Genomic DNA, 12,282 nt, shown 5'->3' on the forward strand with positions numbered 1-12,282 from the left:
GTTCCTTGGAAAATTTTTAATTACTTTTTTTATTATTTATACTCTTATTATTTTACCCTCAATATTTTATCTCCGACAAACAGTCAGGTCATCTGTCAAAAATATTTTAAAAGGAAACGTAAAATTTATTGATAAAGTGGTCGATTGTGGTGCGGAACCGCGAATAAGTTATTGATGGCATTCAGTAGGTCAGAGGAATAAGTAGTATATGTAGATATATATATAGTAGATGTAGAGTATTGATAGGGGGTGGAATGAGGAGCAGCAGAAAGAGAGATGAAGGGCACTAGGGTGTTGGCGGTTTCATTGGGCCACAGCACACATTCCCAAGTATCCATCAGCAACGTTGTTGGTCAGTACCGTCCGGGTTTAGGTCTACAGGACAAGTATATATATATATATACATGTATATAGAAAGAGAGAGAATAGAATAGAGAAGTGAAGCATTTGTGTGTACGGCAAAGTCGGTAGGTCGCACGTGTTACGTCACAAAATGTTTACAGATACATCGAGAAACCGGTGTTACGTGTAGAGTAGTTATAGTGTGGTACTAATACAACTAAAGGCCTTACTCGTGACCTTGTGTTTTGTATATATCATCCGTCTGGTACACTAACCAGCATCCCCTTACCCCACCGCTACCCATCCGCGGATCTCTTTCTTCTCAGTCACTCTCGGTCTCACCCGGTGTCTGTCTCCTGTTCTCTCTTTTATCCGCCGCACTGTGTACATACATATATAATACAACAGCAGTAGAAGCAGCAGCAGCAGCAGCAGTAGCAGCAGTACCACCAGAACCTCGGATTACATCCCGCGAACCTCGGGAAACCCCCTTTGGAAGAGTCCCTCTTCCCGCATCCCTCAGCCCCCCACACCCTCGAGATCCACAACCAGTTGTTTCGTCTGTGACGTAATCCAGAGTATCACACTACGACCTGTCGGAACATAACGTTTCCCCGATACCACCCTCTCTATCTCTTCCTTCCTCTTCTCTCATCCGATCATCTCTCCCTTCGCTCCTCATGCCATACTTTTAGTTTTACTTCTATTCCTTCTTACCACACAATATATATATATATATATATAATATATATACAATAATGTCCCTTGTAGAATTTAGCATCTCACTCGGTCTGCTGTTGTCAGTACCACGTTATTACATGACTAGACGTGATACTCTGTTTCACAATTCCGTACTCTTATACTCTCACTCTTACTCTCTTGCATATATATATAAGTATATAAATATATATATTATTGTTGGCCGTACATGTGAGTGTATTGAGTGTAACCGCCCTTACCCCACACGTCTCGGGGAATCCCACCGACTTTATCCTTTATAATAAAATATATATATATATATATGTCTCTGATACGTCTGCAGGTCTAGACACTCCTACCAGTTTATTTAAAGTGTACGTCGCTCTAGATATTATTAGGTCATCGTATCAGCCCATTTACTTCCTTGCAATAAATAATTACACAACACTGGGTCATAAATTTAAATAACTCTTATAAGATTCGCTGTTACTTTTATTGTTATTATTAATATTTATTTTTAAATAATCATTCACTACAGTACATAATATTCGCTCCGATAATTACAATCATTTATTATCATTATTATTATTATTATTTTTTAATCGCTGTTACCTTTGCCGCCATCAGCCGTCTTATCAATCGGCGTAAAATTATTTAAATTTAAAATACAAGCGCTCGCAGATTTAAATCGCGAGCTTTCACCACCGAAGGGAAGATCATTTATATTCTCCATTAATCAACTCGCTTTCTCATCCGTTCTTCTGTTAAAACTAATACAAGTTACTGACAATAATAATAATAATTAGTCCTTACATCAACCCTTAGTCGTACTTAGTATATATTTATATATATATATTTAATAATTATAAATAAATAATTGTGAATCGGTACATTTATTTTTTGTTTGTTTGTCAACTGCAAGTTAAGGCCATAAGTGAAATATCTAAATTTATATATCCAGCGCTAGGATGTTTATTATTAATTATTTATTATCATTATCATCATTAGTGTAAATTGTTCCAGGATCCTAGGTACAATAAGACAAGTCTTTATTTTTTAAATTTTTATTTATTTTCTTACTACTAATCCATATCTCGGTCTTTATTTTTATTTAAATAATAATTATTTACTAAACATATCCTGGACTTACGTTTCACATGCAAGTTATAATTAATAAGTGCTCTAAAATGTATATATATAATAATAATAATTAATTAATTAATTAATATAGATCTAAGTGTCGGCGAGTCGCTCCATGGCAGTGCTCCGCACGTTTTATTTTATTTTTAAAATTTTAAATTATTATTACAATTAATTAATAAGTAATTACTCAAAGGCTCCTTCTTTACATCCGATTAATTACATAAAGCGCGCGGTAAATTTATAAAATTTAAAATGTTGTGACAAATGATAAAAATTTACGCTGGTTGTAAATTTTATTTATTATTTTTATTCAAAACATCGCTGACAATTTCATTTACTTAATTTATTTATTTATTATTATTATTATTAATTAATGTTTCATTTTTAATTATTCGCTAATTTATTTATAAATTGTTTATACAAAAAAAAAATTGACACTTAATAATTAAACGAGGATCTAAATTTAATTATACAATTTATTTTTTTTTTTAATTTTTCGTTTTTTTTAAACAAATTTAATTAGACAGTTGCGTATATATTTAATAAACGTAAATATATAAAATTTTAATAAATGAATTAAGTGCGAATGAGTCGATAGCGACAACGGACTTAAAAATAATACCGCATTCACACAATTATATAGATATATATATATATATATTTATATATTTAATGCATAATAAAGTGTTAATTAATTAATGACAGTAAATGAATAAAATATATAAATTAATGACTTGTCTTGATGTCTATTAAATTTATGGAATGTCAGCGCTAATCATACAGATTTATAAATTATATAATTAGTTTATTAATATATAAAATAAAGTCATATTAATTTTACCTTGTCATTAATGATGAAAAATCACATAACGATCGACTCTCGGGTTTATTTACTTCTAAATAAATACATTTTATTAACTACACTAACTACTTTAATAAAACCGCCACAAATTTATTAATTGTACAATTAATAGTAATAAAAAAAAAATAATTAACACATAATTCATTAATTACTAAAATACAAAAGATTGGAGAAAAAATTAATCCAATATTTAGTTTTCTTCTACTTTATTAACTCATTAGAGTCCGTATATTTTATTTAAATAATTAATAATAAAACTGCATTTAATTTCGACCTTTAGATGTCATTTTCTTTTATATTTTAATTACAATAAGTAATATATATATGTAACACGGGAACAGTGTCTTTAATAATAATAATAATAATAATAATAATAATAATAATAAACTGAATAACGAAATATTATTTATCATCAATGGCAAAAACTTATTGATTAATTCTCACAATATCTCTCATATATTCTCCAATCATACAAATGTATCATCATATACATTCACACATAAAATTCACCCCATTCTTACACTTGAACTCTCCTTTTTTTTACTATTAATTATTATTATTATCAATGTACTCATGTGATTTAAATTTTTTTCCTGTTACTTCAATAATTATTATTACTATTATTATTATTATTATTATTATTTCCACATTGTATTATTATGCAAAAATACTAGTTTATTTTAATATCCCTGTACAAAAAAATCTCAGTGCAGTGTGTGGAGTTAAATATTTTTTTTATCTGCAATTATCTCTCTCCCTTATTCATAAAACTTCATGTTAATTAATTTAATTATTTATTAAATGTTGTTGTTGTTGTTGTTGTTTATGATCAAGTGGACTGAAAGCTAACATTTTATTTTCCCTTAATGTACTTATAAGGTATTTGGTTTGCTTTATGCATCACTCATGCAGTTTTTTATTTATTTAATTTTTTTCAGCTATAAATTATGGTAATGATTCGATAATTAATAATTATAATTATAATTATAATAATAATAGATTAATTAATTAATAATTATTATTAATAACGCCACTGTCAAATAAGCCGCGGGAGTTTACGTTTTTTAAAAACAATTAATTATATCGTGGTCACGTTGGGTCGATTTTTTTTTTTTATTACAAATAATACAATAAATTTATTTATCGAAATCGATGACATAAGAAAAAGTTATAAACTGGTCCGTAGACTATTTAAAAGAACGAAAAAAAAAAGTTAAGTAAAGAAAGTTATATAATAATAAAAATAAATTATATTTATATTAAATAACGCATTATTTTTTTGTTCGTGCTTGGATCTAAGTAGCGTCGGCAAGCCCTCCGATCACGCAACAAACTATCGGTGTCTTAAACACAAACTCGGACAAATAAATCTAAAAAAATTTATTAAATATACAGATTGTTTTTATAAGTAATTCATTTTAATTAGCGTGATGTTAATCTCATATAATTTTATAATTTTGTAATAATAAAATTACAAAGACACAGAGGAGCACAAGCCAGAAGTGTCTATTTTTAAAACGAAAGAACATTGGCCTTTTTTTTATTTGTATCAATTTTTTTTTTTTTATTTATAATTATATTTAATAATAATAATTAAATATGTGATCCTAAGTAGGATGAGAAAACGAAGGAGAATATTTTTATTTTTATTTATTTATTAATTATTAATAATGTAAAATTGGGAAAGTTTTAGTTCGGATATTACTTTCGCGACCCTGAGGTGATGGTGATAATTATTTATTAATGAATGCATTTTTTATTTTTTCTTAATTAAATTTAGTAGTTGGTGGCAACTCCCGCGATTAAAAACGTCTCGCAGTGATCGGAGTCATGTTAGCCGACACGAGGCTATGGTGGACAGGGTGGTGGTGGTGGTGTTGGTTGTTGTGTTGTTGAGTTAATGATGAATTAAGGCTTTGAGGTCACTTTTTAATTTTTTTAGTTGGTGGTTCCTGAGCGTCCTGCGAGTCTTCAGTGTCTTCGCTGTCAGTCGGCCGTGATGTGTTGCTACAATCTTCATTTTCGTTTGTTGTTAACGAGTCATTTGTGTCCTCACTGGCGACCGCTGCGGTTATTGGGGTCGCGGGTTTGTCCATCGAGTCCTCGGTGAAGGAGGTGGTCGTGCTGTTCTCGTCGATCGCTGCTGGATCAATTGTTGCCGGTTCTTTTCCATTAACAACTGCTGTGTCTTGGTTGCTGTCATCTGAGGGTTCAGTCGCGTCTCCGTTGCTCGCAGAGTGAGTTTTACCGTTTTCCGTCACTCCGGGTATTCCGTCGAGCAACTCGGGTTTCATCTCTGATGCGATATAGTGAGTCCACAAGGCCAATTCTACTCGATGAGGGCTCCAAGTCTTTCCATTCGACGCTGTAATTTTATTAATCCAGTCATGCTCGGTCCTCAATTTTTATTAACGCGAATTATATTTTATATTTTTTTTTTAAATAAAAGATGGACTAGACTCTTTATTTCTCATCTCAAAAGTTAACTCTATTGATTTTATGCATCAAATAAAAAAAAAATGAATTAAATTTCTTATTGATCTGAAGTCTAAAATCAATAGCTCGGGTACTAAAATATCTCAAGTAATAGGATTAAAAAAAAAAACTTTTATATATAACTCGGAGGGTATCAAGACAAGAAAAAATACTTACTCTGTTTGTTAAGCCTCTCAACGGTAGTCTGGATGTGTTGAACAAAATTAAGGTACTCCTTGGTCGTGTAATCAATGCCCTCGATTTCAGGTATCGCCATCAGACACTCATCAGCCATGAAGGGCGCGTTCTCCGGTGATGCGGCAGCAAGCAGTGCTGATGCCATCGTCGTGCCAACTCCTTTGAGATTCGATAGTGCGGTAATAGCTTGCTCCAAGTTTGGAAGTTTTTTGAAGGCTTTTTTCGTCTCAGCCATCACCGCTCGGGGAGTGTTTACTTTTACCAAATACGATAGCTGGGGATAAAACTTGCCGCGCTGAAATAAAAAAATTACAACAAACAAAATCATTAATGGTCAAATAAATATCCAGTTTCGTCTCTCCCTCTCTCTCGCTAATAACGAAACTTACTGTCTGTTTCCATTTCATTGTCTGAACCAACTCCTCGTGATTAAGATGGGCGTCTTTGCCGCGGGATTTTATTTTTTTTGGCAGCTCATTTTGGTACCTTGAAAAAAAGCAATTAAACACACAATTATTAATTAATTAATTAATTATTTAATAGATAAATTAAATTATTTCAATTAAAAGTTATTGTGGATGAGTATTTTTTTTTCGCCACTTCCAAATTAAAGTATTAATTTAAGGCATTCAGTAATTGGTATAGGATGTACGATGAGGAAAGAGTTACATTTGAGCATGCTGCGTCAGCATGCTTGCGTCCATTTTGAGAGCCGCTCTCAGCACGCAACGCGCTCCAACAAAAACAGCCTTGACACAATCACTCGTTATACGCTTCTTTATATATTTCATTTATTACATCTATTCTTCTCTACAAAACTTATTGCTCATAACTCATAAATAAATATACCAACAATTTCAAACCACATAAAAAAAAAATGGAGCGAAAATTGCTGAAGCCCAGATAAAAATATGATCCTGGTTAGCAGACAATTAAAAATTATCGAATTTTTTTTCGACGACTTAATTTTAGAAAAAAATAAAAATAAAAAAATGCACATGTAGAAAATTTTTAAAACTACAGGTGCAATTTTTTGAAATATTTTTTTTTAATTTATCAGTTTAAAAAAATTCAAAAATTATCAGACTGCGAACAGTATCATAAAAAAATTACAATCCTGAGTAATTTTAAAAAATTTTCGGAGTAAAAAAATTTATGTAAGCAAACAAATGCGTAAAAATCGGGAGTTGAATGACAAATTTTTTAAATGAAAAAAAAATTGATTGATCAGCAAAGAAAAATTAAAAAATTGAGTTGATTTTTTTCTTGTGATAGTGACACATGTCTAGTACTAAGAGTATGTACTTAGCTATGTACTAGTCATCAGCATTGTACACGAAAACTACTCAAACTTTATAGCATTAAACTTTAAACTTTCATCTGGCTCTTGATGTTCAATACTCCGTTACTTTACGAGCACGAATTTATTTTATCTATTATAATTATTATTATTTAATCAATAGATTGGTATTTAGTTAATTAACTGTTGAATAGGATTTAGTAAATACTAATTAGGAATGTGTATTACAGAATCTAAATAATAAAAGCAACGTGAAATTAAAACTCGGTATCGTTTATCGATTAAACTGAACACCAAACAACAAAACTTTTTATTACTACAATTAATAAAAAACCTGTAGTAATAATTATTTTATTGAAATAATAAATTTAAAATTTACTTGAATCAATAGAGTTGGATTTAAAAAAAAAACCTCCCGATCAATAGCCGTCGCTATTAATTTTTTCAGATGCCGAATAAAAAAAAATGCGAGCTCTGTACTTTTATAAATGCCGTAAAATATTTGTCATTGAATAAAATGTCATCAATTGATTTAATAATAAACTGTAGTCTATAAAGTTAAAATAATTATAATAATCAATAATTATATTAAATAAAATAGAGTTAATTATATCAATAAATGAATATTTTATATTTTAAATGAATTATCTACTGGATAAGTAATTTTATTAATTAAATATTTAACAAGATCTAAAAGTATTTAAAGCGCTTCTATTAAAGTGTCATGTGGACATAAATTTTTTATAGCGACAAAGTGATTTATTGAATTTTTTATTGCGATTAGAAGAAGAAAATTAAAGGAACATAAAAAAAAGTTATTGATAAAAGGAACGAGAGCTTGAGTGCATGAGCCAGCTGTTTTTGATCAAGTAAATAAAATTTAAAATAATAAAAACGCGGCAAAGACAAAAGATTTAAATATGTAATAAAAAAAAATAAATAAAGAGGGTGGACGAGCACGTGACAGTTGTGTATATTGGATAAAACTCGTGGTGATGATAATGATGAGGAAAGGAAAGCAATTACTGATGACGTAGATAGCTCTCGCGTGTGTTCTCCATGTGTGTGTGTGTGTGTGTGTATTTAAAGGCTGCCAAATTGTCAAAGTCTATAACATAAGTAAAGGCGAGTGAGTGTGTTGTTAATAGAGATCTGTCGGTGGATCGCGGGGGGTGGTGTCGGATAAACGAGGGGAAACAGATTGAGATTGGAAGTTGTGCGTTTAAACACACGGGCACAGTGTGCTACGTGCTGGCAACCGGACGAGTACCCACGGCACGGTACGGGTTCATTGTCCCGTGTGTGCTGTGTCTTGTAAAAGCTAAACCCGTCGCTGGCGTTTATTCTGCTGCTGCTTCTGCTTCTGCTGATACTTTTGCTCAAGTACATAAATGTACTCGTAATATAAAACCAGGCAAAGGATGGATGGATACCATACGCACACGACTTACCAGAAGACTCGTGTCCAAGACACGGCAGCTCTCAAAAGATCCATGTGTTGAATATTATTTCTATTGCATGTATTTAACTCTACATAAATGTACGTATATCTATATATGTGTGGAGGAATATGTAGTCTAGATATGGTGGCGTTAGATGAGTAGTAACTTACCAATTGTCCAATTTAATGAGTTCCTCGGGTTTCTTGGTTTTCCTATCGGCCTTGAGTCTCAATGCCTGGGGATACAATTTAATAACATGTTCGAATTGGCTCGCCGTACCCTCGGCAAAGAAAGTCGCCGTATCTCTCACGGAAGCCATTGTGAAAACTGTAATTTATTTAACGACGTATAGAGGGCGCCAGAGACGCGTTGGACAGACAATATTTATCTCCGTCTCTTTCTATCTTCGAGCAGTAGGTCTGCGCTTGTTCCTCTTGTTCTTATTACTCCAATAAAATAATTCCCCCTCTTCTCTTGCTGTCCGTGAGCGTTTTAACCGCCGCGTGAGTGAGATGGATTGTATTTCACCCTGTGTCTCTTCCTTCTGTCTCCTTTTAATCCCTCAGTGATTGTGGATGGATGTGTGTGTGTGTATGGTACTCACAACTACCAGTTACGAGTAAACTCGTATGCAGCCGGTGACGGAACAACCAAACAGCATGGACATACAATGCGTACGATCCACGCGGTTACTGATATCACAAGATCTAGGGCAACCACGATAATATAATAACAGAATAATAATAATAATAAATAATATTATTATTATTTTAGATAAATTTCAAATTTTTAATTCAGCACCAACGACTTAATGTTAACACGAAGCCGTTCACGACACGACTGGTTTCTCTTCCACCAGTGAAACCCACTATTCCCTCGACTATGACCAATCAGAAACACCACTGGTTACTCTACCAGGCTCTTGGTATTTTATTTTAAAAAATACCCAAACTCACTCCGTTTTGGATTTAAACTTTTATACTTTTTTTAAAGAGCCTCAGTGTAAGCCCGCTGCTGTACCGATCACTACGGACTCAAATCTAAACTCGCTACGACTTCATAGGGCGCGATACTCAGTCCTTGCGAAATTCTATGTGCCGATGGTGGGAGAAAATCGTGCGATCAGCCCCACACTCACTGTCCCCTTGCCGTCTTGCTTCTGGTGGGGGAGCCTCGACCAATAGGGGGCACCACTTCACGGAGCGAATGCCGCCTCCTCTGTTCCCCCTCTCTTCTGGCTCGACGTTCCCTTTCCTCTCGGCGCGTCGCAATCGCACACACGCAAGTCCTTCTTTTTTATATATATATATATATATTTGGCAGATAAATATGTATGGATGGATATATGTATATATGTATATATGTATATAAAATTTTCGACTGTGTCACTCGTGGCAACTGCCACCGACCTCAACTGTAAACGACAATCTCGCTCGGGCGTACGTCCGGGAAAATTTAAAAATTACAAAATGCGGATACTTCTCTCTGCAGTACTGCCCGCACTTTCAGCCGTTCGAGACAATTATTTTTCAACGGCGACTCCCAGCCACTGATGATTGCTCGTATCGGAGTAAAAAATAAAATGAATAAAACAAAAAAAAGTTAACACGAAATTTTAAGTTTTTAAAGTCAGTGCTTATCACCACAGAGCCAGTATACTTTTCTCCACTGGTCGACGTAGAAGTCGCTTGTCCTTGTCTCTCAGTGCGATGTCACTCGTTCCATTTACGCTCCACTTGAACGTATGTCAGCAGCAGTAGCAGCATTCCCACGGCTGGTGGTAACTTTTTTTAAAAAATAACAAAAAAAAACAAAATAATAAAAATTATAATAAATAAAAATTAATGCTCGAGTGTAATTGTAATTATAAATAAAATGTACTTTAATTTTATTGATAAATGTTATTATTTATATATATGTATATATATATATTTGTTATTTGAAATACTGTTTCTCACGTTCCCATCGTCACCACACACGACACACAACCGCGACGACGACCATGACGATGATGACAACGAGGTGTGTGCGTGTGTGTGGATAATGACAAAGTGAACAAGTCTACAAGTAGTAAGTAGTGAGTGAGCAAAAAATAGCAATAATATTTGCTCAGAACCTCACCAGCAACAACAATAATAATTATTATTATTATAAAAATATTGTAAACAACGACAGCAATGGGAACAGAATCAGTAACTTTTAAATAAAAAGTCAATTGCTTATTTTTTATTTTTTTTCTATTTAAATGTATGTAGGTACCGATTGCTCACCAGTTATCAGAGTTGGAGCCACGATGCACTTCGGTGCGTCTACGGTATACGTAAATTTTTTTTTTATCGGGCACAAAAGTTGTATTGGTTGTGACAATCAGAGTCAGTCATGTAGGTGCGGGGTTCGTTTAAAGACACGCGCATACACGCCGATGATGATAATAATATTCACACTCACTCACACGCTCGCACGCTGGCTGTTGGCTTAGTATTATTGTAAGCGCGCTGATGATAATACGGCTCGCTCGCGAAACGAGAACAGAACAGCACAGAGATCTCGGATTAGTATAGACGTACAGAGAATGAGGAGAGAGTTGGATGTAACTCTCAATGCTCGACAGTGCCTACGAGTATAAAGCACCAGCAAAGTCCATTTGCGTTGGGAATAGTTTGCTTATCACCCGGACGAGGGCAGCAAAGTCGGTACCAACTGGGTCTCCCCACCGTGGCATCATCATTTTAAATAATTCCCCAAGTAAAGAGCCAGCCGAAGCCGACACTCACACACACACACACACACACACACATTTGCTCACGTATCACGTTGCTCGCGCAACCGACCTTCCACGCCAACTGTCCCTCGCCTCCGTCCCCCCGGGCCCCGGGAACCTCGACAACGTCCGACTCAACTCTCCTTCTGCGCTCCCTACTACTTCTGCTTCCACACACGCACACAGAATAGACAGAATCTTACAAAACTACTTTTAATGCTTTGCACCCTTGTTGGAGCCTTCGGGTCCAATTGAAATCTTTCCGTCAGACCCCGATCCCGAGTACTCTTCATACAATTTATATATAAAATTCAGGAGTGCTCCTAAAAAATATATGAAATATGAAAACCGGATTCTCTATTTGTTAGTGAGAATATAATTCTGGGCATATATTTTGTTATCTATCTACACGAGTAGAGTGTGCGTTGTATCGGCATAGGAAGGCTTTGGTTGGTTGGTGTAGTCTAGTCTTGGTGGTAGTCGTCGGTAGAGTGTAGTTGTAGAGTTGGCGTTCTCTCGCTCGATCGTGCTGCTGGGTAAGCGACTAGAAATCGATGTTGAGGCTGCCTGGGAGGTACAACCCAGTGCCGTAGCCCCGTACCGAACCGATGCCTGGCATCGCGAGCTCCAACTCGCTCTCTGCTGACTCTGACTCTCATGGTCGTTACGCTGCTGGACTCGATCCTTTTGACTACTCCAGACTCCAGTCCTATCCACTCTACTTCTATTTATACATATATATATATATATATATATTAATGCATATGATGGATGTTAAATGCACGTGAAGGATATGCGCGAGTGCACGCTACTGCTTTTGTATAAATACACCGATGAATACATACAAGTACAGAGGCAGTACAGAGCCAGGCGTAAAGCAGAATGTAAGGCTGGAGTAGTCTGTAGTGGTAGCCAGCATGTACGAGTGGAACAAACAGCCTTAATACACCACAATACACGTGAGAGAGCTTTCGCTTGTAGCCTCATTCGTACAGCAGTAGTATGTGCTGTGTCCTGGCACTGGGGGATTCAGCTGCTGCACCCGTATAGGCCGTACAGT

At 34.5% G+C, this 12,282-nt stretch overlaps 1 protein-coding gene across 2 annotated transcripts; it reads right to left on the reverse strand.

Moving 5' to 3' along the window:
- Positions 1 to 1,527: 1,527 nt before the first annotated feature.
- LOC130663007 (uncharacterized) lies at positions 1,528 to 11,190 on the reverse strand. Of its 2 annotated transcripts, XM_057462026.1 has the most exons (5): positions 10,732 to 11,190; positions 8,632 to 10,245; positions 6,109 to 6,205; positions 5,699 to 6,014; positions 1,528 to 5,411 (listed from the first exon to the last, which is right to left on the reverse strand). In XM_057462026.1, the coding sequence occupies exons 2-5, from the start codon at positions 8,778 to 8,780 to the stop codon at positions 4,969 to 4,971; spliced, it is 1,005 nt and encodes a 334-aa protein (XP_057318009.1). In that variant the 5' UTR covers positions 8,781 to 10,245; positions 10,732 to 11,190; the 3' UTR covers positions 1,528 to 4,968. The 2 variants fall into 2 exon arrangements, with proteins under 2 accessions (XP_057318009.1, XP_057318010.1); XM_057462027.1 differs by lacking the exon at positions 10,732 to 11,190 and having other exon boundaries at positions 8,632 to 10,305.
- Between the last annotated feature and the right edge of the window lie 1,092 nt (positions 11,191 to 12,282).

This window comes from Microplitis mediator, chromosome 2 (assembly GCF_029852145.1).
Source record: "Microplitis mediator isolate UGA2020A chromosome 2, iyMicMedi2.1, whole genome shotgun sequence".
Classification (NCBI taxonomy): Eukaryota; Metazoa; Arthropoda; class Insecta; order Hymenoptera; family Braconidae; genus Microplitis; species Microplitis mediator.